This window comes from Cetorhinus maximus, chromosome 9 (genome assembly GCF_964194155.1).
Source record: "Cetorhinus maximus chromosome 9, sCetMax3.hap1.1, whole genome shotgun sequence".
In the NCBI taxonomy this organism is placed as follows: domain Eukaryota; kingdom Metazoa; phylum Chordata; class Chondrichthyes; order Lamniformes; family Cetorhinidae; genus Cetorhinus; species Cetorhinus maximus.
In genome coordinates, this window is record NC_135887.1 from 110,566,977 (window position 1) to 110,593,541 (window position 26,565).

The 26,565-nt window shown below is 42.9% G+C and overlaps 1 protein-coding gene across 1 annotated transcript in view; it reads right to left on the reverse strand.

Annotated features, from left to right (window-relative positions):
- Positions 1-26,565, reverse strand: part of LOC144684929 (inositol 1,4,5-triphosphate receptor associated 1-like) — a 152,706-nt gene that overhangs the window by 25,491 nt on the left and 100,650 nt on the right. Inside the window, exons 14-20 of the mRNA XM_078549344.1 lie at positions 25,933-26,050; positions 23,231-23,261; positions 20,417-20,557; positions 14,563-14,691; positions 5,751-5,904; positions 3,326-3,375; positions 1,343-1,423 (exon numbers count right to left, since the gene is read on the reverse strand). Coding sequence (XP_078405470.1) covers positions 1,343-1,423; positions 3,326-3,375; positions 5,751-5,904; positions 14,563-14,691; positions 20,417-20,557; positions 23,231-23,261; positions 25,933-26,050 — 704 coding nt within the window. The remainder of the gene's footprint in view (positions 1-1,342; positions 1,424-3,325; positions 3,376-5,750; positions 5,905-14,562; positions 14,692-20,416; positions 20,558-23,230; positions 23,262-25,932; positions 26,051-26,565) is intronic.

The following is a 26,565-nucleotide window of genomic DNA, read 5'->3' on the forward strand; positions in this document are numbered from 1 at the left end:
TTCTGACTGTAAGGGACCTACATTTGTCTTCACAAACCTTTTTCTCTTCACCTACCTATAGAAACGTTTACAGTCAGTCTTTATGTTCCCGGCAAGCTTACTCTCGTACTCTATTTTCCCCTTCTTAGTCAATCCCTTGGTCCTCCTTTGCTGAATTCTAAACTGCTCCCAATCCTCAGGTCTTTTTTTTTAACCAATTTGTATGCCTCTTCCTTGGACCTAATACTATCTCTAATTTCCCTTGTAAGCCATGGTTTGGCCACCTTTCCTGTTTTACTTTTACACTAGACAGGAATAAACAATTGTTGTAGTTCACCCATGTGCTCTTTGAATGTTTGCCATTGCCTATCCACCGTCATCCCTTTAAGTAACGTAATAACGATATCACATAGTTATGTGATATCAATAAACACTTAATGTTCAACCATACAAGACTCAGAACCTCTTCTTGAGACCCACTGAACATACAACATACAACAAGAACCAAGGGACAGAGTCTCCGAATAAGAGATAGGCCATTTAGGACTGAGATGAGCAAGAATTTCTTCACTCAGAGGATGGTGAATCTTTGGAATTCTCTATCCCAGAGGGCTGTGGAGGCTCAGTCATTGAGTATGTTCAAGACAGAGGTCGAGTGACTGCCAGTTATTACAGATGTCAAGGAATAAAGGAACAGTGCGGGAAAATGGCATTGAGGTAGAAGGCCAGCCATGATCTAGTTGAATGGCAGAGCAGGTTTGAGGGGCTGAATGGCCTACTCCTATGTTCCTATGCTACCAGAACTGAGAGGTTATATCTATCCGGAAATACTGAAAGACTGAACAGGCTGGGGCTCTTTTCGCTAGAAAAGAGAAGCCTCAGAGGTGACCTGATAGAGGCCTTTAAGATTATGAAACATTTTGATAGGGTAGACAGAGAGAAGATGTTTCCACTTGTGGATGAGACCAGAACTACGGGCTATAAATGTAAGATAATAAGTCCAATAGGGAATTCAAGAGAAACCTTTTTACCAAGAGTGGTGAGAATGTGGAACTTGCTACCACATGTAGTAGTTGAGGTGAATAGCCTTGATACATTTAAAGGAAAGCTAGGAAAATACATGAGGAAAAAACGAATAGAAGGTTATTCTTTTAGGGTGAGATGAAGTTGGGATGGAAGAGCATAAACACTGACATAGACCTGTTAGCTCAAATTACTTGTTTCTGTAATGCAAATTCGACTTAATTCTCTGCAACTTATAAATTATTTGTCATATGGCATCCTAACACGAGTTCTCTCTTTATCTTTTGTACTTTAATCGACATTCCGATAATCAGTTTTCAAAGACAAATTGTTGACCTACCATGGTAGCGATGGCAGGCTGTCCAGGGAAATTAATGAACTTTGGAACCACTGCCACACTGACCCTCCTGCGAGGCACGGTCTACAGGAAGCAAAACACAACACACTATTTTAATGGTTAAACCCACCACAGTGAGAAACAAGTCATTGGGGGTGAAATTTATCTTGGGCAAAATCGAATGGTAACATTTTGAAAAGAAAATTGAACAAAGTGAGAAACAGATGCCCGACAAGCTATCATTCAAGAACAACTTCACCACCATTAATATTGGTATCTGCGGGATCAAATCAATCTCTTAGCCTGTGGCTGAGTGAATGGGTTACAACTGAGGTGGTAAGGAGTCTGTCAGGGTGAGAGACTGCTGTAATAATTATCATCAGTGGAACAATGCTTAATGTGCGGCAAAACTCCCCACCTATTTGAACAGAGGTTCTAAATCCGCTTTAGTTTAAATGGATTTATGATTCCCTTAAAATTGCAGTGTTGCATGTTCTCTCATTAATGTTGACGGCTGTCACTTTTACGCTAGAGTGTCTTGGAAGGAGGACCAGCAACACTGAGCCTCCAACAAACTACAATAATCACAATGATATTCTTTATTTTCAACAATATGTGCATTCCCTTAGTCCCTGAAATCAAGCAACCACAACATGCAGCTAAACATCAATCAATCATGCAGCCCTTCTGTTGAGCACAGATCCAGCCTTTCTGGAATGACCAATAACATTTCTTTTGATGAGCACTAAAAATTCAGTAATACTGTTACTGAAATATAAGTGGCAAATCTATGACTAATTTTACAAGACAATGTTGCAAGACAATGGGGAAAGAGCAGTGAGGGTGATGGGACTAATTGGATAGCTCTTTTAAAGAGGTGGATTGAATGGCCTCTTCATGTGCTGCATGATTCACGTCGGATTAAAATATACATTTAAAAGATAAGTTTAACAAAAAATGCAGTAGTTTAAAACGGTTTAATTTGAATCCGCTTGTCCTCTTGATTCTTTCCTCTCATTTCTCTGTGCTCATTTTCTGGCTCCCAGGTTTCACTTTGTAGGCAAGTTTGACTAGCTGAAAGTGGATTTTAAAGGTCACCCTTTCCCATCAATTAAGAGCTCAACTTGATGAAAAAGAGAAAGGAAAAACTTGCTTTAATACAGCGTCTTTCACCACCTCAGGAAGTCCTTAGTTTACAACCAATTAAGTACTTTCAAAGTGTTGTCGCTGCAGTAATGTAGGGAGATCATATCATATATTTGACCAAATCACTGGTTCTGATATTAAAGCAGGGAGTTGGCTCCTGAATGAATTGACCAGGGTGGCCTTTGAGAATGGTTCATTTGCTCGTGGACCCATTCAGGAAGAGGTTTATTGGTCTTAAAGGAATCTATGCCTGTGAATTGTAAATACAAGGATTAGTCTAGCCTCCATCTCAATGGAATGAACATTGGGAGCAATTTACAACTGGAGGGCAGCCCACTCCACTAGATTATTGCCTAGCCAAAGACGGAAAACTTCCACCGTCAATTGGATGTTGCCTCTCAGGTGGATGTAAATGATTCCACAATTTGAAGACACAAGGCCCATATTTATCCTTTAATAGCTATCACCAAAAAAATGTCCAGATTATCTGGTCATTTATCACATAGCTGTTTGTGGGAGCTTGCTGTGCACAAACTGGCTGCTGCATTTCCTACATTACAACAGTGACTGCACTTCAAAAGTACTTCATTGTTTTTAAAGAGCCTTGGGACATCCTGTTGATGCAATAAGATTCTTATGAATATAGTACAAGTTCCTTCTGCTTGCTAGTCAGTTATCTATGGGTAACAATGAACAGGATGTAGATTGGAAGAGAGAGAGAGCTTTAGGGAAATTTCAACAGCTGAAATGGCAGGCTGGTGTTCAATAACTTTCAAGAATGGCTGGATCCACAATAACCCCTTTGAACATTAATGTGGCTTCCTTGGTCTGACCTCTTACCTTTCCCAGTGTGAGCGACATAGATCGGGCTGTTCTCGGGACTCCATCATCTAAGAAGAAAATACAAAAGAATTAACTCATGGAGACCAGGAGTTGGTCCCTGAAATTTTCCGTCATTGCCACATTTTACCTCAAATCCCAATCCTCCCATTAATTCCCAAATATCTCAATTTACCAAGAGCTAAATACTCGAATTGAGGATTTATTCACCAATGAGACATCAGCGCTAAGTACAACCCTTTCCCAATCATACAGCAAAAAGGAGGCCATTAGGTCCATCATGTCTATGCCAGCTCTTTGAAAGAGCTATCCAATTAGTCCCATTCACTTTGCTCTTTCCCTTTAGCCTTGCAAATTCCAAACAGGACGACACAGAAAATGAGATAGAAGCACAAATTGGGCCAAGTGGCCTGAATGTCAACAGGTGGATGCCCAATTCTCATGGTATGTGTGTGACCATCCAGCCACCTACCATCTGAACGCCCCTACATCAATCCCGCCAGAGACCATGGCTGAGTCCATCTGGATCACACTGAGTCTGCAATCTGTGGGGATAATGCTGAATCAGGAGAATAATACATTTCCAAGGAATAACTCTTGGCTGTTCTTGGCTCTTGCAATTGGATAAAAAAAAACAAATTTGAAGGAAGCTGGGGTTGTTCCTCTTAGAGTAGAGAAGGTTGAGAGGAAATTTGATAGAGGTGTTCAAAATCACGAATGGATTTGACGAGTAAATATGGAGAAATTGGTTCCAGTGGCCAGAGAGTTAGTAACCTGAGAGCCATAAGATAGCCGGCAAAAAGGATAGAAAGAGATGAGGAAAATAAGTTTACACAGTGAACTGCTGTGATCTGGAATGTGCTGCCTGAAAGTGTGGTAAAAGCAGATTTGATAATAACTTTGATAATAAATTTGCAGGACTATGGGGAAAGAACAGGGGGAGTGAGACTTGTTTGTTCAAAGAGTCAACCCAGGCACAATGGGTCAAATGGGCTTCCTTCTATAAACTATATTCGCAAGAGTTTTCAAGAATGAGAGGTGATTTCATTGAAACATATAAACCTCTTAAAGGGATGGCTGAGGAATCTTGAACGCAGGGCCACAGTCTAAGGAAAAAGGGTTGACCATTTAGGACTGAAATGAGGAGAAATTTCTTCACTCAGAGAATTGTGAATCTTTTAAATTCTCCACCTGAGAAGACTGTGAACAGTCAGTCTGTTCCAGGCAGATATCTGGGCACGAATGGAATTAAGGGATATGGGGATTGGGTAGGAAGGTGGAGTTGAAGATCAATCATAAGATCTTATTAAATGATAGAGCAGGGTTCAGGGGCTGAGTGGCCTACGCTTGCTGCTATTTCTTATGTTCTTATGTCCTGTGCTGTAAGATTTTAAGAAAAAGTGTGCAAATGAAAGGACAGTTTGGAACTCAGCATTTTGTTTTCACTGCATTCAAGATCTGAGGAAAAGATGGTAGGGATTCTCACCAATGTTATAATTAAAAATTCTCTCAGATTGTGATTCCTGGCTCTGGCTGTGCAGCCTGTTAGTTTCCCCCTGATAAAGTAAAGGGTGAGTGTGAGATAGCAGCCCAGGACAAGGGGGAAAATCTTGCCAACGATTCATGGAAATGATGGGGCTTCCTTTGGATAGTTCAATTCTGCCACCTACTGTTGGTGAATTGATGCTACAAACTCTTTTCCTGCCTGGCTTATTGTTGGCTGCCCGCCTGGAGAATTTAAAGAATGTAATAGTTGGATGAGTGCCCGTCACTTGCTTGGTTTTTCTTGGAACTCTCTTTGAAGTTGCCCAGTTTTAATCCCACTCTGAGGAATAAAAATATATCCTAAAGCAACAAGAACTCTTCCCAATTTTGAGAACTCGTTCTCATATTTTTTTGAACACTCCTTCTGTGGCGAGTGACTGCTCACTGAGCACTCACTACTTCACTTAAATTTAATTCAAGCATTTCAGTGACTGAATACCAAACACCAACTTTGAAGAAGGAGATGGAATGGCGAGTGTTTTATCCCACCCAGTCTAATCCCACTCTCCTGCTTGCTCCCCATATCCTTTAAGATCCCTTTAGATCCTGGATAAAACTGAGTTAGCCAATCTCAATTGAGGCAGCATTTAGGGTACAACAATAGGTCAGGTTGAAGAGAGGCAGAAATACAAATTGGCCAGGGTTCTCGCCGAGTGCTGTTTATTGCCCAATGCTTTATGGACAAGATCGGGTTTGGTCAGTTGAATGGACTGCCCACAGCTCAAGGTGGTCAAACCCATCAAACAGTGTCCCATCCAGGAATCAGCGTGGTCAAAAGAGGATGGAAGGATTTTTGAAAAGCACATATTGGAGCGAGCTCTCTGCTGGTCACAAACCAAATGCCAGACCCGGAAAGCCAGCTAGGACTAAGTGCTCCTACCGTTACTGTCTCCATATGGACCGTAGTTACGGTTTGAATTTTGATTAGCCAGCTTCTTGAATTCCGTTAGCTCAGCATGATCCTTTTCATACATTCTCTTCAAGTTCTCCACGTACTGCATCATCACTTCTGTGGCCTTGGACATTCGTTTCTCCTGTAAACATGCAACATACCCTCAGATTAACCAGAGGGCACACTTAAAGACTCCAGGCTAAAGGGACGTTGCTAGATTACATCCCTCCGAGGTATCTGCATTCTTCAAATTCTGGCCTTTTGCATACCCCAATTTTAATCGCTCCACTATTGGCTCTGTGCCTTCAGCTGTCGGACTCCTAAACTCCGGAATTCCCTCCCTTCTCTTCTCCATCTCACTACCTCATTGTCCTCCTTAAACCATCCCTCTTTGAATAAACTTTTGACCACCTGTCCTATGTCGCTTTATGCCGCTTGGTGTCAAACTTAGTTTGATAACGCTCCTGTGAAGCGATTTGGGACATTTTGCTCTGTTAAAGGTGTTATATAAATGCAAGTTGTCATTTTTGCAGTTTAAATGAGTGGGTAAAAACTGTGGCAGATGGATTCCAATGTGGGAAAGTGTGAGTTCATCCAGTTTGGACCCAAGATAGATTAGAGTATTTTCCAAATGGTGAGAAACAAGGAGCAGTGGAGGATCAGAGAGATTTAAGAATTTGAATACAGAAATCAAGAAAAACTAGTGGTCATGGACCATAAGACGTAGGAGCAGAAGTAGGCTATTCGGCCCATCGAGTCTGCTCTGCCATTCACTGACATCATGGCTGATCTGATATTCCTCAACTCCACTTTCCTGTCTTTTCCCCATAACCCTTGATTCCCTTACTGATTAAAAATCTGTCCATCTCAGCCTTGAATATACTTAACGACCCAGCCTCTACAGCCTTCTGCGGTAAAGAATTCCACAGATTCACTAACCTCTGAGAGAAGAAATTCTTCTTCATCTCTGTCTTAAAAGGGTGACCCCTTACTCTGAGATTATGCCCTCTGGTCCTAAACTCTCCTAGAAGGGGAAACAGCCTCTCAGCATCTACCCTGTCAAGCCCCCTAAGAATATTATATGTTTCAATAAGGTCGCCTCTCATTCTTCTAAACTCCAATGAGTACAGGCCCAACCTACTCAGCCTCTCCTCATATGAAAATCCCTCCATACCAAGGATCAACCTAGTGAATCTTCTCTGGACTGCCTCCAATGCTAGTATATCTTTCCTTAGATAAAGGGACCAAAGCTGTTCACAGTATTCTAGGTGTGGTCTAAACAGGACAAAAAAGTAATTTAAAAGGTGAGTGGAATGTTGACCTTTATCTCAAAAGGGCTCGAATACAAGGGGTGCAAGTTTTGCTAGACTTATTTGGAATGTTGGTTAGACCCCATTGGAGTAACTGCATTCAGTTCTGGGTACTGCACCTCAGGAAGGATATATCAGCTTTGAAGGGGTGCAGTGCAGATTCATCAGAATGATACCAGAAAGAAAGACTTACATTTATACAGCACTTTTACTATAAATTCAGGGTTCCTTATTGCAGCCTTGGCAAACGGAGTGTAGCTGACTAACTGGTCTGAATTTTCCATTCGTCGGGCGGGTGGAGCTGACCCAATCGCGGGCTGCACCACCATTTTATATAGGCCGGCCATTTAAGGCCCACCCAGCGTGACGCACACACGGAAGCGCTGTGTACTCCCTGTGCGGGCGGAGGGGGATCCCCTGAGTCGGGGCCTGCGCTCTTTCGCATGCGCGCGAAAGAGCACAGAAATCTCCCTGAGGCACCTCTGTGCCTCAGGGAGATTAGTTTAACCTCTGGAAAATGTAATAAAGTTGAAAAAAAATTTTAAGGACATGTCCCCTCATGTGAAACTGTCACATGAGCTGGGACATGTCCATTAATTTTTTCAAAAGTTTTTATTAAATTAACAAACCCTTCATGAAACCTCATCCCGCCAATCCATGGATCCCATCCATTGGCAGGATGAGGTTTCATGAAAAATGCGAAGGCTGCCTGGGCTCTTCACCTGCTTGCCAATCTTAAGGTTGGACAGGCGGCATTCTTAACAGCTTTGTTAATGGCCTTAATAGGCCTTTGACAATTTGGCTGCGCGCCCGCCAAACTGACAATCTAAATGACGCGCGGTGATGTCGGAATGCCCACCCGACGTCACCATGCATCATTTTACGCGTCGGCGAGTGAGCCCCGCCCCCGCTTGCCAACGGGAAAAGTCTTCCCTTGGAGCTTGGTGAGAGGGGAGTTTGTTGAAGGGGGAGAAGGAGTTGTTCATTTCCTCTTTCTATCTTTCTCACCCCATGGGAATTGGTTCTTGCTCTACTACAGGGAAAGGAGCTAGCTGTTTGGTCAATATCTGGTAAGTGGGTAAGTTCTATTCTATCCCTAAGGTTTACAATAGTACACAATTTGATGGTAAAGTTAATAAAATATATAAGAAAGCAACATTAAATAGACGGTTAATATAATTAAGTAATTATTTAAAACACATTAAGGATGACAGGACAGGTGATGTGTCAAGGCTGCAGCATGTGGGAGCTCCTGGATAATATTGTGATCCAGGGTAAAGATGTCTGTAGTGTTTGCAGCTTAAGGAACTTTGGCTCAGAGTCATTGAGCTGGAGGCTGAGCTGCAGACTCTGCGACACAAAAGGGACGGGGAAAGTTACCTGGATGCTTTATACCAGGACGTAGTCACACCTTTTAGGATAGGGTCTTCTGATTTGGTCAGTGGCCAGGGACAGGAGGGTATGACTGCGAATGAGGCAGGCAAGGGGACCCAGAGGGCAGGAGTGTGAGCCTCTGCAATTGTCCAACAGGTCTGAGGTTCCTTCAGCTTGTTTGGATGAGAGCAGACACTGAAGGGTGGATGTGCAAACTGACCATGGCACTGTGGTACAGGAAGTCATCCAAGTGGGGGGAGAAAAAAGGAACGTAGTGGTAGTTGGGGACAGTATAGTGAGGGGTATTGACACTGTTCTCTGTAGCAAAGAGCAAGAGTCCAGACAGCTTTGTTGCCTGCTCAGTGCCAGGGTTCAGGACATCTGCTCAGAACTGGAGAGAAACTTGCTGTGGGAGTGGGGAGGATCCAGTGATTGTGGTCCATGCAGGTACCAACGACATAGGCAGGATGAGGAAGGAGGCTCTGCACATTCAGTATGACGAGCTAGGCACCAAATTAAGAAGCAAAACCTCAAAGGTAATCATTCCTGGATTATTACCTGAGCCATGTGAAAATTGGCATAGGACAAATAAGATTAGAGAAATGAATGCGTGGCTAAATGTGTGGGAAAAGTGGGTTCTAGTTTGTGGGGCATTGGCATCAGCACTGGGGAAAGTGGGGTCTATATCAAAAACAGAAAATGCTGGAAAATCTCAGCAGATCTAGCAGCATCAGTGGAGAGTGAAACAGAGTTAATGTTTTGAGTCCAAATGACCCTTTTTCAGAGCTGGTCATACAGACTTGAAATATTAACTCTGTTTCTCTCTCCACAGATGCTGCCAGACCTGCTGAATTTTTCCAGCATTTTCTGTTTTTGTTTCCGGTTTCCAGCATCCACAATATTTTGCTTTTATCGTGGGATCTGTATCGTTGGGACAGTCTATTCCTAAACCGTGATGGGGCTGGTGTCCTCACTAGGGAAGTAGAGAGTACTTTAAACTGAATAGCTGGGGCAAGGGATCAAATTTCGGAAGATGTGGTAAATTGAAGAGTAGAGACAAGGCAAGAGAGACAAGTTTTAATTTGGGAAATGATAAACAGACTGTGACAGGATGGGAAAGAGAGTACAAATCTAAGAGTAAAACAGCAGATAAGGCTAGACACTACAAAAATAACAAAAGGACAAAACTAAGGACTCTGTATCTAAACATATGTAGCATTCAAAACAAAACTGATGAACTGATAGCGCAAATAGAAATAAATAAGTACGATCTGATAGTCATTACAGAGACATGGCTACGGGATGGCATAGATTGGGACCTGAATATTGAAGGGTATGTGACATTTAAGAAGGACAGGAAGTTAGGAAAAGGTGGAGGAATGGCTCTGTTAATTAGTGATGGTATTAGCACATGAGAGAGGGATGACCTAAGTTCAGGAAACCAGCATGTAGAAGTGGTTTGGGGTGAGATGAGGAATGATAAAGGCAAGAAGTCATTTGTGGAAGTGGTGTACAGACCCCATAATTGTAGCTACACGGTGGGACAGAGTATAAAAGAAGAGATAATGGGAGCTTGCTAGAAAGGTTTGGCAATAATCATGAGTGATTTTAATCTACATATAGACCTGAAAAATCAAATGTGCAAAGGTAACGTAGATGAGGTGTTCCTAGAATGTTTGTGGGATAGTTTCTTAGAACAGCACATTTTGAGGCCAACCAGAGAGCAGGCTATACTAGACCTGATGTTGAGCAACAAGATAGGATTAATTGATAACCTCCAAGTGAAGGTACCCCTAGGTTGCAGCAATATTAATATTATTGAATTTTACATTCATTTTGAGGGAGAAATGAGTGCATCCAAGACTAGTATTTTAAACTTAAATAAAGGCAATTATGAGGGCATGAAAGCAGAGCTAGCTAAAGTGAACTAGCAAATGAGGTTAAGGAATATGTTCATTGAAGTTCAGTGGCAGACGTTTAAAGGGATATTTCAAAATACACAGGATATTTACATTCCAATGAGAAAGAAAAATTCCAAGGGGAGGGCCCACCATTCGTGGTTAACTAAAAAAGTTAAAGACAGTATGAAACTTAAAGAAAAAAAACATATAATTACGCAAAGGTGGGTGGCAGGTCAGAAGACTGGAAAGAATATAAAGAACAGCAAAGAATGACAAAAAGATTAAAGCAAAATACTGCGGATGCTGGAAATCTGAAACAAAAACAGAAAATGCTGGAAAAACTCAGCAGGTCTAGCAGCATCTGTGGAGAGCTCTACAGCTCTGAGTTTTTCCAGCATTTTCTGTTCTTGTGACAAAAATATTAATATGGAGGGAAAAATTAGAGTATGAGAGAAAGCTAGCTAGTAATATAAAGAGTAAGAGTAAAAGTAAGAGTTTCTATAGATATTTAAATAAGAATAGAGTTAACAAAATGAGCATTGGTCCTATAGAAAGTGCGTCTGAGGAATTGATAATGGAAAGTAGGGCGATGGCGGATGAATTAAACAGGTGTTTTGCTTCGGTCTTCACTATAGAGGACACAAGTAACATGCTGGAAATAGCTGTAAATCAGGAAATGGAAGGGAGGGAGGAACTTGAGAAAATTACAATCACCAGGGAAGTGGTATTGAGAAAATTGTTGGGGCTGCAGGCTGACAAATCCCCAGGTCTAGATGGATTTCACCCTAAGGTCTTGTAAGAAGTGGCTGGTGAAATAGTTGATGCACTGGTTTTAATTTTCTAAAATTCCCTAGATTCGGGGAAGGTTCCATTAGATGGGAAAATAGCAAATATAACTCATTTATTCAAAAAGGGAGGGAGACAGAAAGCAGGAAATTATAGGCCAGTTAGCCTAACATCTGTCATAGGGAAAATGTTAGAAGATACTATTAAAGATGTTGTAGCAGGGCACTTAGTAAAACTCAAGGCAATTAGACAGAGTCAACATGGTTTTGTACAAGGGAAATCATGTTTAACCAATTTATTAGAGTTCTTTGAAGGAGTCACATGTATTGTGGATAGCGGGAACCGGTGGATGTACTGTACTTAGATTTCGAGGAGACATTTGATAAGGTGCCACATCAAAGGTTATTGCAGAAAATAAAAGCTCATGATGTAGGGGGTAACATGTTGGCATGGATAGAAGATTGACTAGCTAACAGGAAGCAGAGAGCTGGCATAAATGGGTCTTTTTCTGGTTGGCAGGATGTGACGAGTGGTGTGCCACAGGGATCAGTGCTGGGGCCTCAACTTTTAACAATTTATATAAATGACTTGGATGAAGGGACTGAAGGAATGGTGGCTAGATTTGCTGATGACACAAGGATAGGTAAGAAAGTAAATTGTGAAGAGGATGTAAGGAGGCTACAAAGGGATATAGATAGGTTAAGCGAGTGAACAAAGATCTGGCAAATGGTGTATAATGTGGGAAAATGTGAAATCGTTCATTTTGGCAGGAAAACTAAAAAAGAAGCTTGTTATCTAAATAGTGAGAGATTGCAGAACTCTGAGATTCAGAGGGATCTGGGTGTCCTAGTGCATAAATCACAAAAGATTAGTATGCAGGTACAGCAGGTAATTAGGAAAGCTAGTAGAATGTTATCATTTATTGTGAGGAGAATTGATTACAAAGGTAGGGAAATTATGCTTCAGTTGTAAAAAGAACTAGTGAGGTCACATTTGGAGTACTGTGTACAGTACTGGTCTCCTTATTTAAAGAAAGATGTAAACGCATTAGAAATAGTTCAGAGAAGGTTTGCTAGACTAATGCCAGGAATGGGCAGGTTGACTTAAGAGGAAAGGCTGGTCAGGTTAGGCTTGTATCCACTGGAATTCAGAAGAGTTAGAGGCGACTTAATTGAAACCTTTAAGATCTTAAGGGGTCTTGACAGGGTGGATGTGGAGCAGATGTTTCCTCTTGTGGGGGAACCTAGAACTGGGGGTCACTGTTTAAAAACAGGGGATCGCTCATTTAAGACAGAGATGAGGAGAAATTTTTTCTCTCAGAGGGTTGTGAGTCTATGGAACTCTCTTCCTCAAAAGGCAGTGGAAGCAGAGTCTTTGAATATTTTTAAGGCAGAGCTAGATAGATTCTTGATTAACAAGGGGGTGAAAGGTTATCGGGGATAGGCAGGAATGTAGGTTTGAGGTTACAATCAGATCAGCCATGATCTTATTGAATGGCGGAACAGGCTTGAGGGGCCGAGTGGCCTACTCCTGGTCCTAATTTGTAAGTTTTCGCAACCACAAGACATCTCAAAATGCTCCACAGCCAATATTGTATTTTTGAAGTGTAGTCACTGTTGTAATGTATGAAAAACAGCAGCCAATTTGTGCACTGCAAACTCCCACAAACAACAATGTGATAATAATAATGTTTTTGTGATGTTGAGGGTTAAATATTGCCCAGGACACCAGGGATTCTCCAGTTGCACCTTCTACAAAGTAGTATCATGGGATCTTTTACATCCACCCCGAACAGGCAGGGGGGGACATCGGCTTAGCCGATGTCCGACAGTACTGCACTGCTTCAGTACTGCACTGGAGTGTCCGCCTAGATTTTGTGTTCAAGGCCTGAAGTGGAACTTAAACCCAGGGTTTAGTGACTGAGAGGTGAGAGTGCTGCCAACTAAGCCATGACTGACACTGCAAAAAGGGCTAAAAGAGTTTGATTATGAGGACAGATTGCATAAACCTGGTTTGCATTCCCTTGAATATAAAAGATTATGGAATTATTGGATCAAGGTGTTTAAAATATAAGAAGGATTTAATAGGGGAGATAAACAGAAATGTTTTTTTCTGGCAGGAGAGTCCAGAACAATGTGGCATAATTTTAAAATTAGATCTAGGACGTTCAGGGGTAATATCAGGAAACACATCTTCACGCATAGGGGAGGGGGTAATCTGCAACTCTCTCCTGTTAGAGGCCATGGATGCTGGGGGGGTCAAAGGAGCTGTCAAGACTGAGATTGATAGATTTCTGTTGGGCAAGCTTATCAGGGGATATGGAGCCAAGGCGAGTAAATGAAATTAAAATCAGCCATGATCTAACTGAATGGAAAATCAGGGGCTGAATGGTCTCATCCTATTCCTAATGTTCCTGTTAGTGCACTTACAGGTTGAGCATCTAAATCTGGTGACAGAGAGGGAAAACTGATATTAAAGGTGATGAGTTCTACATTAGTGAATGATTGCTCTTTTGATGGTTATGGAGATCTGGTATTTAAAGCTGTGGTTATACCTCCCCTAAGGCTGAGTTATGAGGAAAGACTGGAGAGAGTTTAGGTTGGATTTAGTTTCCCCTCTTCCCTCCCCCCTCTAGATTACAATAGTGACTACACATCAAAAAGTACTTCATTGGCTCTAAAGTGCTTTGGATGTCCGGTGGTCCTGAAAGGCACCATATAAATGCCGTTTTTTCTGTTTTTCCTTGGTTCCCCCTGAAACCCCCCCACTCCATTTCCCCTCTCTCGGTTCCCCCCTGCCTTAGTTTCCTCTACCCATGCTCACAGGAGGCCTCCTGGTTCTTCTCACACAACAGCTGCCAGTGTGAAATTAGGAGCAAAACCCTTAACTCCAGGGGACACAGCCTCTAGAGGGTAAATGCAATAATATTTGCTGATGTCACGTGATCAAACTTCCAAGAATACTTCCAACCAAAGTTGTTAACATTAACTGGCCAAACAAGACCCTCAAACAATTTTCAGGAAGGGAGCTCATCATCACCTTCTCAAAATAACTAGGAATGCCAGCAACATCCACATCACAGGAGTGGATATTAAATTGGAGTTGGGATAATAAAAATCTAGAGATGGCCTCACCGAGGTTTTTGAAATGATGAATAGGACAGTCAAGGCTCTGGTGAATGGGTCAAAGACCAGGGAGCAGAGGTGAAATCTCGGGTCCTTAAGGTTAAGTAGAGTGGCAAGCAGAAACATTTTACACCCCAGGATGGTAGACCTGTGGTGGAAGCTATAGTACAAATGGGCTGATAGGGTATAGATGCCCTTCTAGAGATAGAGGGGATCGAGGGATGGGGAGAAGGTGGGGTGACACATATCAGAGAAAGAAGGGTTTGCGTGAACTAAATTCTTCTAATTATTCAGCAGTACTTACTTGTCGAACGGCCCCCACCATTTCAGCTCGGCCGGAGAGCCTGATAGCCAAGCGTTGCAGTACGGTGATGGTCTCAAGGAGCCTCTGCTGGGCGTCTCGGTCAGAGTTCACCCAGAGCGAAGCAGAAGACTGCAAGACAGACGGAATTAAGTAAAAGAAAAACAAAGAAGAACCTTTCATGATTTCAGGATGTCCCAAAGTGTTTTACAGCCAATGAAGTACTTTTGAATGTAGGAAACATGGCAGCCAATTTGTGCACAGCAACATCCTACAAACAGAAATGTGATTAATGATAATATACTTTTGATTGGTGCTATCTGAAGGATAAATATTGGCCAGGACACTGGGGACAACTTCCTTACTCTTCTGAATATCAAAATTCCTCTGGCCCAGATGGGGAGATAATGCATCAAATTTTACCTAATTATGCTCCTGTGAAGTACCTTGGGCTGTTTTCCTACTTTAAAGCTGCTGTAAAAATTTAACCTTGCTATATGTCACTTGGAAATCATTTGCTGAATCAATATAACAAGAGTGTACATTGTCCCCCAGTAATGTCACTCCATTTGTAGCTGGGATTACATACAATTCACTGACCAGTTGAGTCCTGGGCCAACATTTATCCTTTGTCATTGTTGGCTGTCCCTCAGTTCAAGGATGGCATCCAGTCAAGGTCGTGAGTTTCTGCCATGGGTTTTCATGTGACCGAATAGGCCAGTTATCATCCCACAGGTCTATGGGCACATGGGGCAGGATGGCTCAAAAGGTAATAGGATCTGGAGTGCAGAATTTGCTTCCTTTTCTTTCCTTCTCTGCTACTGCTCTGCCTCATCATTAGGATGCTGTGACTCAAAGCTTGATGCAACTTGATGGACATAAGTTGTTGCCATATTGAATGATTGGCAGCAAGCTTCTCACAGTCATAAGTGTCAATTGTGCTGCACTTCAAATCAACCTTCAGAGTCTTCAAGAAGAGTTTCAGAGTGCATTCTTTGTCCTCTCCTGGAACATTGACCATTTGAAAGCTGAGAAAACAGAACCAGGCAGGGGAGATGCTTTTCCACCATCCGGACACAGTGTCCAGTCCATTGAAGTTGATTTTGCAGGAGTTTTGCTTGAATGCTTGTGGAGCTGGCTTCAAGAAGGACACTAGCATTTGTTCAATGGTCCTCCCATTGAATCCGGAGGATACAGTGCAGACATTGCTGATGGAATTTCTCTAGTGCTCTAGGGGTTGCTGATACACTGTCCTGGTCTCATTGCAGTACAGGAGTGTGGTGAGAACAAGTGCTCTATAGGATTTTTGTGGACTTCTGGAAGTCTACGTTGTCAAACACTCACTGCTGTAGTTTGGAAGATGCTGAGCTGACATAATTGATCTGGTGTTGATTCTCCTCATCAATTGTGGCCTTTTGAGAGAGGTGGCTGCCTAGGTATGGGAAGTGCTCAACATATTCCAAAGTCTCTCCTTCAACATATATGGGAGGTGGGAGATTTGGATGACCAGGTGTGGGTTGATATGTGAGTTTCGTTTTGGCAACGTTCAAGGACGGGTCAAGTTCTTTATATGCAGAACTGAAGAGATCCAGAGTGGCTTGCAAATTTGGGGCAGTGTGGGCAATGACACTGAAGTCATCCACACACTGTAGATCATGTACATCTACGGTGGTCAGTTTAGTTTTGGCATGGAGGCAACTGAGGTTGAAGAGTTTTCCATCTAGGTGCTATTTAATACTGACATCAGAGGGCAGATGATCCTTGGTGAGGTGAATTGCTACTGTCAGGTAGATTATAAATAGTATGAGGGCTATCATACTGCATTGCTTGACCCCGGTCCAGATTTTGAAGGTGTCTGTTTCATACCTCCAAGTCAAGACATTTGCAGTCATATCATCATGAAGCAATTGCAGGATTATGATGAAGTTTCTTGGACATCCAACCTTGTGGAACACCATTCACAAAACCTTGTGTTTTTACTGAGACAAATGCTTTGGTCAGGTCGATGAATGGAATGAAGAGTTCCTGGTGTTGTTCTTGACATTTTTCTTGGAATTTCTCTCAATAAAGACAATGTCAAAGGCTCCTCTTGAAGGGCTAAAGCCACACTGTCTCTGGGAGGATTTCCTCAGCCATAGGAAGTAGGTGATTCAGGAGAATATGTGTCAGCATTTTCCCTGCTTTGAACAAGAGGGAAATACCTCGGTAATTTCCAAAGCATGGTTTATCTCTCAACTAACACCTAAAACAAAATGATTGGTCTGGTGTTTTTGGGATCTTGCTGGCTCAGATTGGCTGTTACATTTCCTCTATTCAACAGTAATTACATTTAAAAAAAGTACTTCACAGGCTTTGCAGTGGCCTTGTAGTTCTAGCTTCTTAAGCATCACCGATTGTAATTGCTCCGCCATTGATGGCTGTGCCTTCAGATCCCAAGTCCCAAAGCTCTGGAATTCTCTCCCTAAACCTCTCCACCTCTCTTCCTCTTTTTCATTCTTTAAGAGGCTTCTTAAAACCTGCCTTTTTGACCAAGCTTTTAGTCGACTGTCCTAATATCCCTATATCTGATGGGTGTCAAAGTTCACTCGCCCATGTCGCATCTTGGGATGTTTTACGGTAAAGGTGATTATATAAATGCAAATTGTTTAATACAATTTCAATAGTTGTTTGGTAGTACAGAACTTGAGCATTGCTGAAAAGAGACATGTCAAAGCTTTCTGTCTTGTACTCATCAGGACACTTTGCAAGAGTACCAATATAAGGGGAAAACAACAATTTATACTGTATGTGAAGATAGTGCTGATGGGTTGGTAAGTGAAATCTGACTGGTAGAGGTGTTGCCATGGAGAATGCACCAGTGATGGTGACTGACTATTAACTACCAAGCATTGTTTGAAATTTAAACCTGGCAGCTTGACTCTGATTGGTCAAGGCATTGCCCTAAGGAATGAGTCAGCAAATGGCTGTCACTTATTTTGTTTAGCTGAAACAGGTACAATGTGTGCACATGTTCTTTCTGCTGCAAAGAACAGAGACATGTATATTAACATATGTAGCTTCCAGTACACGCAAATGCACCACACTGCAAGCCCAGCTGATTGGTTGTCAGTGTAATTCTTAGCACATTGAGAATTATTTAGCAAATGTTGTCCAGTCATGGAATCACATCTAATGTTGGACACTGTGTTTTGAGTTTTGCAAGCACGGACTGGTTGGGTACGGTCTGTACCTTGCCCAATGCAAGCAGCAGCTGGGACATGCTACGATCTGCCAGTCTTTGGGATGTACGGCCTACATACCTAGCATCACACTGGCGCTGAAATTCATATACAACATTACTTATTTGTGTGAAAGGCAGAACGTCTTTTTGACGGCAGCATCCTGTTAGTGGCGAATACCACTTGTGTTACTATTGCATAGTAGCAGTGTGAAATAGCTAGCTTCACCTGTTACTCAAATATTTGAGACATCTTGTCCTTCCAGGGTAATCTGAGGTAGACTGGGCATTTTTCAGGACCAAAAGTAATGGCCTTAGGCCTGTTCATGAATTTGTGTGATATACAGTATGAAAAATTAGCCATTTTCCTGCAAGATGCCTTTCATGCGCCCTATTTCAGCATCAAGCTTGCCTGGTGAGGAAGTGGCTTCGGGCCCTATTTGTAAGGTTGCCGATAAGACCAACCTTATAGCATGTGGAACTGTAAGAATCCCAACGTATATATTGACCAGTGAAGGTAGGCTTGCAGTAGACCGGGGTGGAGAACCCCCTGGCAGATTTCTCAACTAGTAGGTCAAGGAAGGGAGTTCATTTTACTGCTCCATTTCAAATCACCTTCACAGTGTTGCGCATTTATGTGTACTGGAAGCTACATATATTAATACACGGGTCTTGTTCTTTGCAGACAGAAAGAACACGTGCACACATTGTCCCTGTTTCAGCTAAACCAAATGAGTGACAGCTATTTGATGACTCATTTCTAAGGGCAATGCCTTGACCAATCAGAGTCAAGCCGCCTGCTTTAAATTTCAAACAATGCTTGGTAGTTAACTGTCAGTCACCATCACTGGCACATTCTCCATGGCAACACCTCTACCAATCAAAGTCCACTTACCACCAATCAGCATTCTCTTCACATACAGTATAAATTGTTGTTTTCCCTTATATTGGTAATTTTGTGAAGTATCCTGATGGGTGCAAGACGAAAAGCTTTGACATGTCTCTTTTCAGTAATAATACAGTTTCCTTTTTCCAGACATCCACACACTGAATGATCACAGCAGAGCGCACACAGGTTGTTGATTGAATTGTGTCCTAAGGGAGACTCTGATACAAAACACAATGGAGTCATATAAATCTCGCATGCCCAGGGTGCAAAGGGTGAGGGTAATGGGCCAGAGGTTTTGCTGAGAGTCCAATTTTACAGTCTGCTGAGTTTAGTGGGGTGTAAAACAGGATGTGGAATGAAACGGGCATCTGACCCCACCGAGCCTCTTTCCCACTAGGCATATTACTTAAAATGTCACAATTGTGTGCAGTTCAAGGAAGGTCTTGCCTTACAAATTTGATTGAATTCTTTGAGGAAGTGACAAGAAGGGTTGATGAAGGTAGTGCAGTGGATGTTGTGTACATGGATTTTAGCAAGGCATTTGACAAGGTCCCACATGGCAGATTGGTCAGGAAAGTAATAGCCCATGGGATTCAGGATAATGTGGCAAACTGGATAAAAGGTTGGCTTTGTAACAGAAAACAAAGGGTAATGGTCGATGGATGCCCTTGCAAATGGAAAGTTGTCTCAAGTGGTGTTCCACAAGGCTTGGTGTTGGGACCCTTGCTGTTTGTGTTATATATTAACGATTTGGACGTGAACGTGGGGAGCACGATTGGGAAATTTGCAGATGACACAAAGATTGGCCGAGTAGTGGATAGTGTAGAGGATAGCCATAATCTCCAAAACGATATAGATGGGTTGGTGGAGTGGGCGGTAAAGTGGCAGATGGATTTTAACATAGAGAAGTGTGAAGTCAAACATTTTGGGAGGTCAAACAGTTACAGGGATTACAAAATAAATGGGAATATACTAAGAGGGGTAGATGAAGTGAGAGACCTTGGCGTACAAGTACACAGGTCCCTGAAGGCAGCAGTTCAAGTAGACAAGGTTGTAAAGAAGGCATATGGAATGCTCTCCTTCATTGGCAGAGGTATAGAATATAAAAGTAAGGATATAATGTTGGAATTGTATAAAACACTGGTGAAGCCACAACTGGAGTATTGTGTGCAGTTCTGGTCACCACATTACAGGAAGGACGTAATGGCTCTGGAGAGAGTGCAGAGGAGGTTTACAAGAATGTTGCCAGGGTTAGAAAAGTGTAGCTGTGAGGAGAGATTGGATAGGTTGGGGTTATTTTCCTTAGAACAAAGAAGGCTGAGAGGTCACTTGATTGAGGTGTACAAAATTATGAGGGGAATAGATAGAGTGGACAGGATAAAGTTGTTTCCCTTGGTGGAGAATTCTAGAACCAGGGGACATAGATTCAAGATAAGTGGCAGAAGGTGTAGGGGGGACATGAGGAAGAACTTGTTTACGCAGAGGTTAGTGGGTTTCTGGAATTTGGTGCCCAAGTTGGTGGTAGAGGCAGAAACTCTAAACTCTTTTAAAAAGTACCTGGATTTGCACCTAAAGTGCTGTGAGCTGCAGGGCTATGGGCCGGGTGCAGGAAGGCGGGAGTAGAAAGGGCACCTGGGTGTCCTCGGGCTGGCATGGACAAGATGGGCCGAATGGCCTCCTTCTGTGCTGTAACTTTTGTATGGTTCTATGGTTCAATCAATATCAGTGAGTTCGCGGGCCATGTATCTCACCTTCATCTCTGCTTTGAAGTTTTCGAGTTCCTTCTCTGTGTTCTCCTCAGCCAGGTTTCTCTCTCTCTCTGCCAGACCCAGCCTTGCTTCCAGTGTGTAGCTGTCATTTTTAAATGCCAGGGAGAGCTGTATAAACGTGTTCTGTAGGAAACAAATAAGACTGGGGATTAAGAGTCCTGTACACCGACAGACAGGCGGGGGATGGGCAGGAGTGGTGCAGTACAGACAATATCTCTCCTCCTTGTGTTATAAACCCTCTCCAATAGTAGAATTTTACAACACAGAAGAAAGACATTCAGCCTGTTATTCTAGCTCTTTGAAAGAGCTATCCAATTATCCCCTTCCCCTTGCTCTTTCCCCAAAGCCCTGCAAATATTTCCTTTCCAAGTGTTTGAAAGTTACTATTGAGTCTCCTTTTACCATCCTTTCATTCGTGCATTCCAAATCATAACAACCGACTGTGTAGGAAAATATCCTTTTCCCCTTTTTGGTTCTTTTGCAAATCACCTTAAATCTGTGTCTTCTGGTTATTGATGCTCCTGTCACTGAAAACAGTATCTCCTTATTGATTTTGATCACCCTTATTAAATCTCCCTTTAACCTTCTCTGCTCTAAGGAGAACAATCGCAGCCTCTCCAAACAGCTGAGGTCCCTCATCCTTGGTACTGTTCTAGTAAATCCCCTCTGTACCCTCTTCAAGACTTTGGCCTGAATTTTCCCGTTGACGATTTGGGGGCGGGGCCTGTTTGCCGAGGGGAAAATGACGCAGGATGATGTCGGGAGGAACCCCCGACGTCATCCCAGTCCCTTTAAATTTTCAGGAAGGCGGGCGGACAGCGAAATCACCTTAAGGCTGGCGGGCAGGCCAGGAGCCCCAGCGGGGAATAGAAAAAACATGAAACCTCATCCACTGGCGGGATGAGGCTTCATGTTCCTTTTTAAAAACTTTAATAAATGTAATGTGAAATTTATTAACATGGCCCATCTCATGTAACATTGCCACAAGAGGGGGACATGTTAATAATATTTTTATTTTTCTATTTTTTAAGTTTTGAAGCACTGTCCCTAATCTCCCTGAGACAGCACTTAGTCTCAGGGAGCAGTGCGCTCTTTCGCGCGCATGCGTGAAAGAGCGCACTTTGACAGCTGGGGGTTCCCTCCCCTCCCCCGCACAGGAAGCGTATAGCGCTTCCCGTCGGGCAGGCTTTAATTGGCCCGCCCACTCAAAATGGCGGCGGGCCCTGTTTTGGCGGCGGGGGTCGGCTGTCCACCCGCCGCCGAGCCGGTGGGGCCCGCACGCCCACCAAGGGCAAAATTCTGCCCTTTGACTTCTTTCCTAAAATGTGGTGCCCAAAATTGGACACAACACTCCAGCTGAATCCTAACCAGTGTTTTATAAAGGTTTAATATAACTTCCTTGTTTTTAGACTCTATGCCGTGATTAATAAAGGCAAGAATTCCTTATGCTTTTTTAACAGCCTTCTCAACTTATCCTGCCACTCTCAAAGATTTATGTACATACAACCTAGTCTTTTCTGCACCTCCTTTAAAATTAGACCTTTTTATTTATATTGCCTCTCCTCCTTAAAGGCCTCCTTAAAATCCACTTCTTTGACTGAGTTAATAAAAATGACATAAAATACTCAGCGGATCTGGCAGCATCTCTGGAAAGAGAAACACAGTTCATGTTTCAGGCCTGTGAACTTTTTATAAGAACTGGGGAAAGTTAGAAATGTAATAGGTTTCTTCTTAGCTTGACTATATTTTTTCTCCCCTTCTCCAGTATCTTCCCATCTACATTTGTGACTTAGCCAATACCCTCCATCATTTTAACAGTTTCCTGGTCCTAACTGTCTCCTCGTCACCATGAACACCCAACCCCTCTACACTTCCATCCCCCACCAGGACAGAATGAGTGCTCTCCATTTTTTCCTTGAAAAGTGGCCCAACCAGTCTCCATCCACCACCACCCTCCTCCGCTTGACTGAACTTGTTCTCACGTTAAACAACTTCTCCTTTACCTCCATCCACTCCCTCCGAATAAAAGGTGTTAGTATGGGTACCCGTATGGGTGCTAACTATGCTTGCCTTTTTGTAGGATATGTGGAACATTCCTTGTTCCAGTCCTACTCAGGCCCCCACCCTCAACTCTTCTTCTGGTACAATGATGACTCTATCAGTGCCATTTTCTGCCATTGACCTGCTAAGTATCTCCAGCATTTTCTGTTTTTATTTCAGATTTCCAGCATCCACAGTATTCTCTGCTTTTGTCTTTGACTAGGTTGTTGGCCACCGCTCATAATCTCTTCCTCTTTGTCTAGGTGTTTTAACTATGCCTATGTGAATAAGCAACATTTTTGAAGTTAAAGGTCCTATATAAATGTAAGTTGTCCTTACAGTTGTTATCTCAGAGCATTCCCTTACTGTGGGGATCGAATTTAGATCCCACACTTAGGGGGTGGTGGGAGTGGTGCAAAAAATATGCTTAAATATGTTGCTCAGCTTAGGAATGGATTTCTTCAGACTGCTGAATCCTAGTTCTGGAATTTTCAGCCTCGTTCAGCATTGAGAAGCCAGCCAGTTATTGCTGACTTGATGCCAGTATTTTCTGCAGTTGAGAATCTGCCCTTCGACATTCAGGCAAACAGACACGTCATAAATAGCCACAGGAGACTTTGAGAGGACCTTTGATTGGAGACTTGTTACATTTATATTCGTGTGGGTTTACATTTTCAATGAGAAGAGGATGTTTTAGTGGAGTTATACTCCAGCACAGTACAAACCGCTGTTGGCAGGGAAACAAAAGACACCCACCTCGATTTCCTTTTCAGTCAGAGGAGGCAGGCTGCAAGAAAAAAGAGTAATTGTAAGTTACATAGAAGCTATGGCACAGAAATAGGCCATTCAACCCAACTAGGGTTTCCAACATGCCTGGAATGACCAGTAGCTTCCCGGATTCAGGGATTGCTCTCCGAGCATTGCCTCTGCCAGCCTGGAAGGTCAGCAATTTACATTTCCTGCTCCAACATGTCACTCCCCACCACCTGCCCACCTCTAGCCCAGCCTAACCCCCATTCTGTAACATCATTGGCTGCCTTAGGCTAGGTGACGTCACCCCCAGAGAGTTGGAATGATGCAAGTGAGAATCGGGAAGTCATGACAATCAAGGGGGCTGTGAAATGGGTGTAAGATCTGGGGTAGTCTCTAACTTAACTGTAAGACTTAAGTCAATCACTGAGTTGGGAAAGCTGATTTAAAAGGGACTTCCAGTTCCGACTAGCTGCAGACCACACTGGGTACAACAGTGCTGTCACAAGCTTCACAGAATTTATTAAGTTAATTACAATGAGTACAAAAATGCAATACTTAGTAATGGCAGTGGAAGCAGTGAAACACCAAAGTTGCGACAATCAAGGGGGGCTGTGAAATGGGGACCTTTGAAACGGGGGTTTCTTCAGATTCCTCGTCCCACCAAAACTGACTTCCCCTCCACTGCTCACAGGAGACCTCTTGGTTTTTGGAATTTTTTGCAGAACAGCTGATGGCATGAAACCAAGAGTGAAAATACTCAACTACAGGGGACGCAACCTTTATAAGGTAAATGAAATACATTTGCAGAAGACATGTGATTAGGCATCACATGGCCATGCATCTTGTGGTAAGAATGTCACATGATCAACCTGCAAGAATGCCTCAACCAGAGTTGGCAACCCTAGGACCATCTGGTCAAGGCCAGTGTTTATTCTCCATGAGCCTCCTCCCACCCATCTTCATCTAACCCCATCAGCATATCCTTCCATTCCTTTCTTCCTCATGTGTTTATCGAGCTTCCCCTTAAATGCATCAATGTCATTCACCTCAGCCACTCCCTATGGTAGTGAGTTCCACATTCTTAGCACTTTCCGGGGAAAAAAGGTTTCTCCTGAATTCCCTATTGGATTTATAAGTGACTATCTTATATCTAGTTTTGAGCTATCCCACAACTGGAAACATCTTCTCTGCATCTACCCTATCAAACCCCTTCATAATTTCAAGATCAGGTCACCCCTCAGCTTTCTTTGTTCTAAAGAAAGGAGCCCCAGCCTTTTCAGTCTTTCCTGAAATAACCCCTCAGTTCTGGTATTAGTTGAATTGGTTCTTTGTGGTCTTACTTTCTTCCCTGTAACACCACCCAAATCTGCACCTGCCTCAGCTCATCTCCTGCTGAAACCCTCATCCTTGCCTTTGTATCCTATCTCGTACTAAGTCCTGTTCACTCTTCACTTTGTTTTCGCTGATCTGCACTGGCTTTCAGTCCAGCAATGCCTTGATTTTAAAATTCTCATCCTTGTTTTCAAACTTCTCCATGGCCTCACTCCTCCGTTTCTCTGTAATCTCCTCTGGCCCTACAATACTCTGAGATATCCGCACTCCTCCAATTCTGGTCTCCTGAGCATCCCCGATTTCCATCACTCCACTACTGGCAGCCATGCCTTCAGCTGCCTGGGTCCTAAGCTCTGGAATTCCTTCCCTACACCTCTCTACCTCTCTCTTCTCCTTTAAGATACTCTTAAAGGCTTACCTCTCTAACCAAGTTTTTGGTCGCCTGTCCTAAAATCTCCAGTGTTAATTTTTGCTTGGTAATGCTCATGTGAAGTGCTTTGGGACATTTTAATACATTTAAAGGTCTATATAAGTGCAAGCTGTTGTTGTTATGAATGAATGTCATGTTTTAAATGTTTAATGTGCTCTGCTATCAGATTGTGCAGCTCTGTTGTCCGAGTGGAATCATTGCTGTTGTTCTTGCCAAACTCACTGAGATCAGTCCTCCTGCCTGCTAACCAATGGGTCATGAATTTCATCAGTAACAGGCCTAGGACAGTGACCTCTTTACATCCGTACTCTTCAAACACAAGGTTATGGGAAGCAGAGAAATTGACTGTATGAGAGAGAGAGAGAACAATAAGTTGGGGAAGAGGGAGAAAGAGAAGAGAAAATGGGAGAGACAGACAGACAGATAACTGAAGGGAGAGAAAGACAGAAAGAAGGAGGGAAAGAGACAAAGAGAAACAGGCAACTGGACAAAGAGAGACGGAAAGGAAACGAGGGAAAGAGACAGAAAGAGAGAAAGCAAGACAGAGCCAAAGAAAAGTGGGGGAGAAAGAGTATGTTGGAGGAGAGAGAGAGAGAGAGATTCAGAAAGGGACAGGAAAGAGGGACCAAGAGAGAGACAGAGGAAAAGAAATGAGAGAAATATAGAAAGAGAGATAAAGGTGGAAGGGTAAGAGTTGAGAAAGAGATACAGAGGAAGAGGCAGTAAGAGAGTGACAGAGTGCAGCAGAGACAGAGTGAGATACAGAGAAGGGAGATAGAGAAAGAGAAGGAGAGACAGAGATAAAGAGTGGCAGGGACCAAGAGAGAGAGGCAGATAAAGAGATAGAGGGCTAGAAAGAGAGAGACAGAGAGATAGAAATAGAGAGAGAAACGGGTAAAGATTTGAGAGCAGAGTCTGTCACTCAGAAGCTGTAACTTCTTACCCTCCAGGCAATGACCTGTGAACCTTCAGCTTCCGCAGCAGTGAGTCTGGGATATTTGGTGTGATGTCGGAATTGCCTTTACTCCCATCGGCTGCTGGGCAGGGAGTAGGAGATGGACCTTAAAAACATATTGCAGTAACAAGTTTCCATAAACTGTTAGACCTTTCTAAATGGCAAAAGTAAAAGGTTCTGAACTTACTCAATGTGCATGCAGCATAGGAACATGAATATGGAGGTGTTTAATGGTTTGCAATGAAAAGGGCCAGAACTCCATCAAAACTGTGATGCTGTTCACCCTCTGGTTCCCCAGGGGTTAATCTCAGAGCTATTGAGCGCAGAGACAACGTCAACAAAATTAATTAGATTTTCACTGGGCAAAGAAATTAAAAATATTTAATTCAACACAGCTCACATCTCTTATATAACAGGTGATTCCACCCCCACAGGGCAATCAATGTTTTCCATTAGTCTGAGAGCAACACTTGTGCAATTCAAAGCATACATCGGTTACTTACCAATACACTGCTCAACCGTTTAACACACACAACAAACGCCCCAAACTGCAGCCCCCCCAACACACACACACATACACACAAACCCTCACCACACCCACAAACATCCCAACCATTCCCA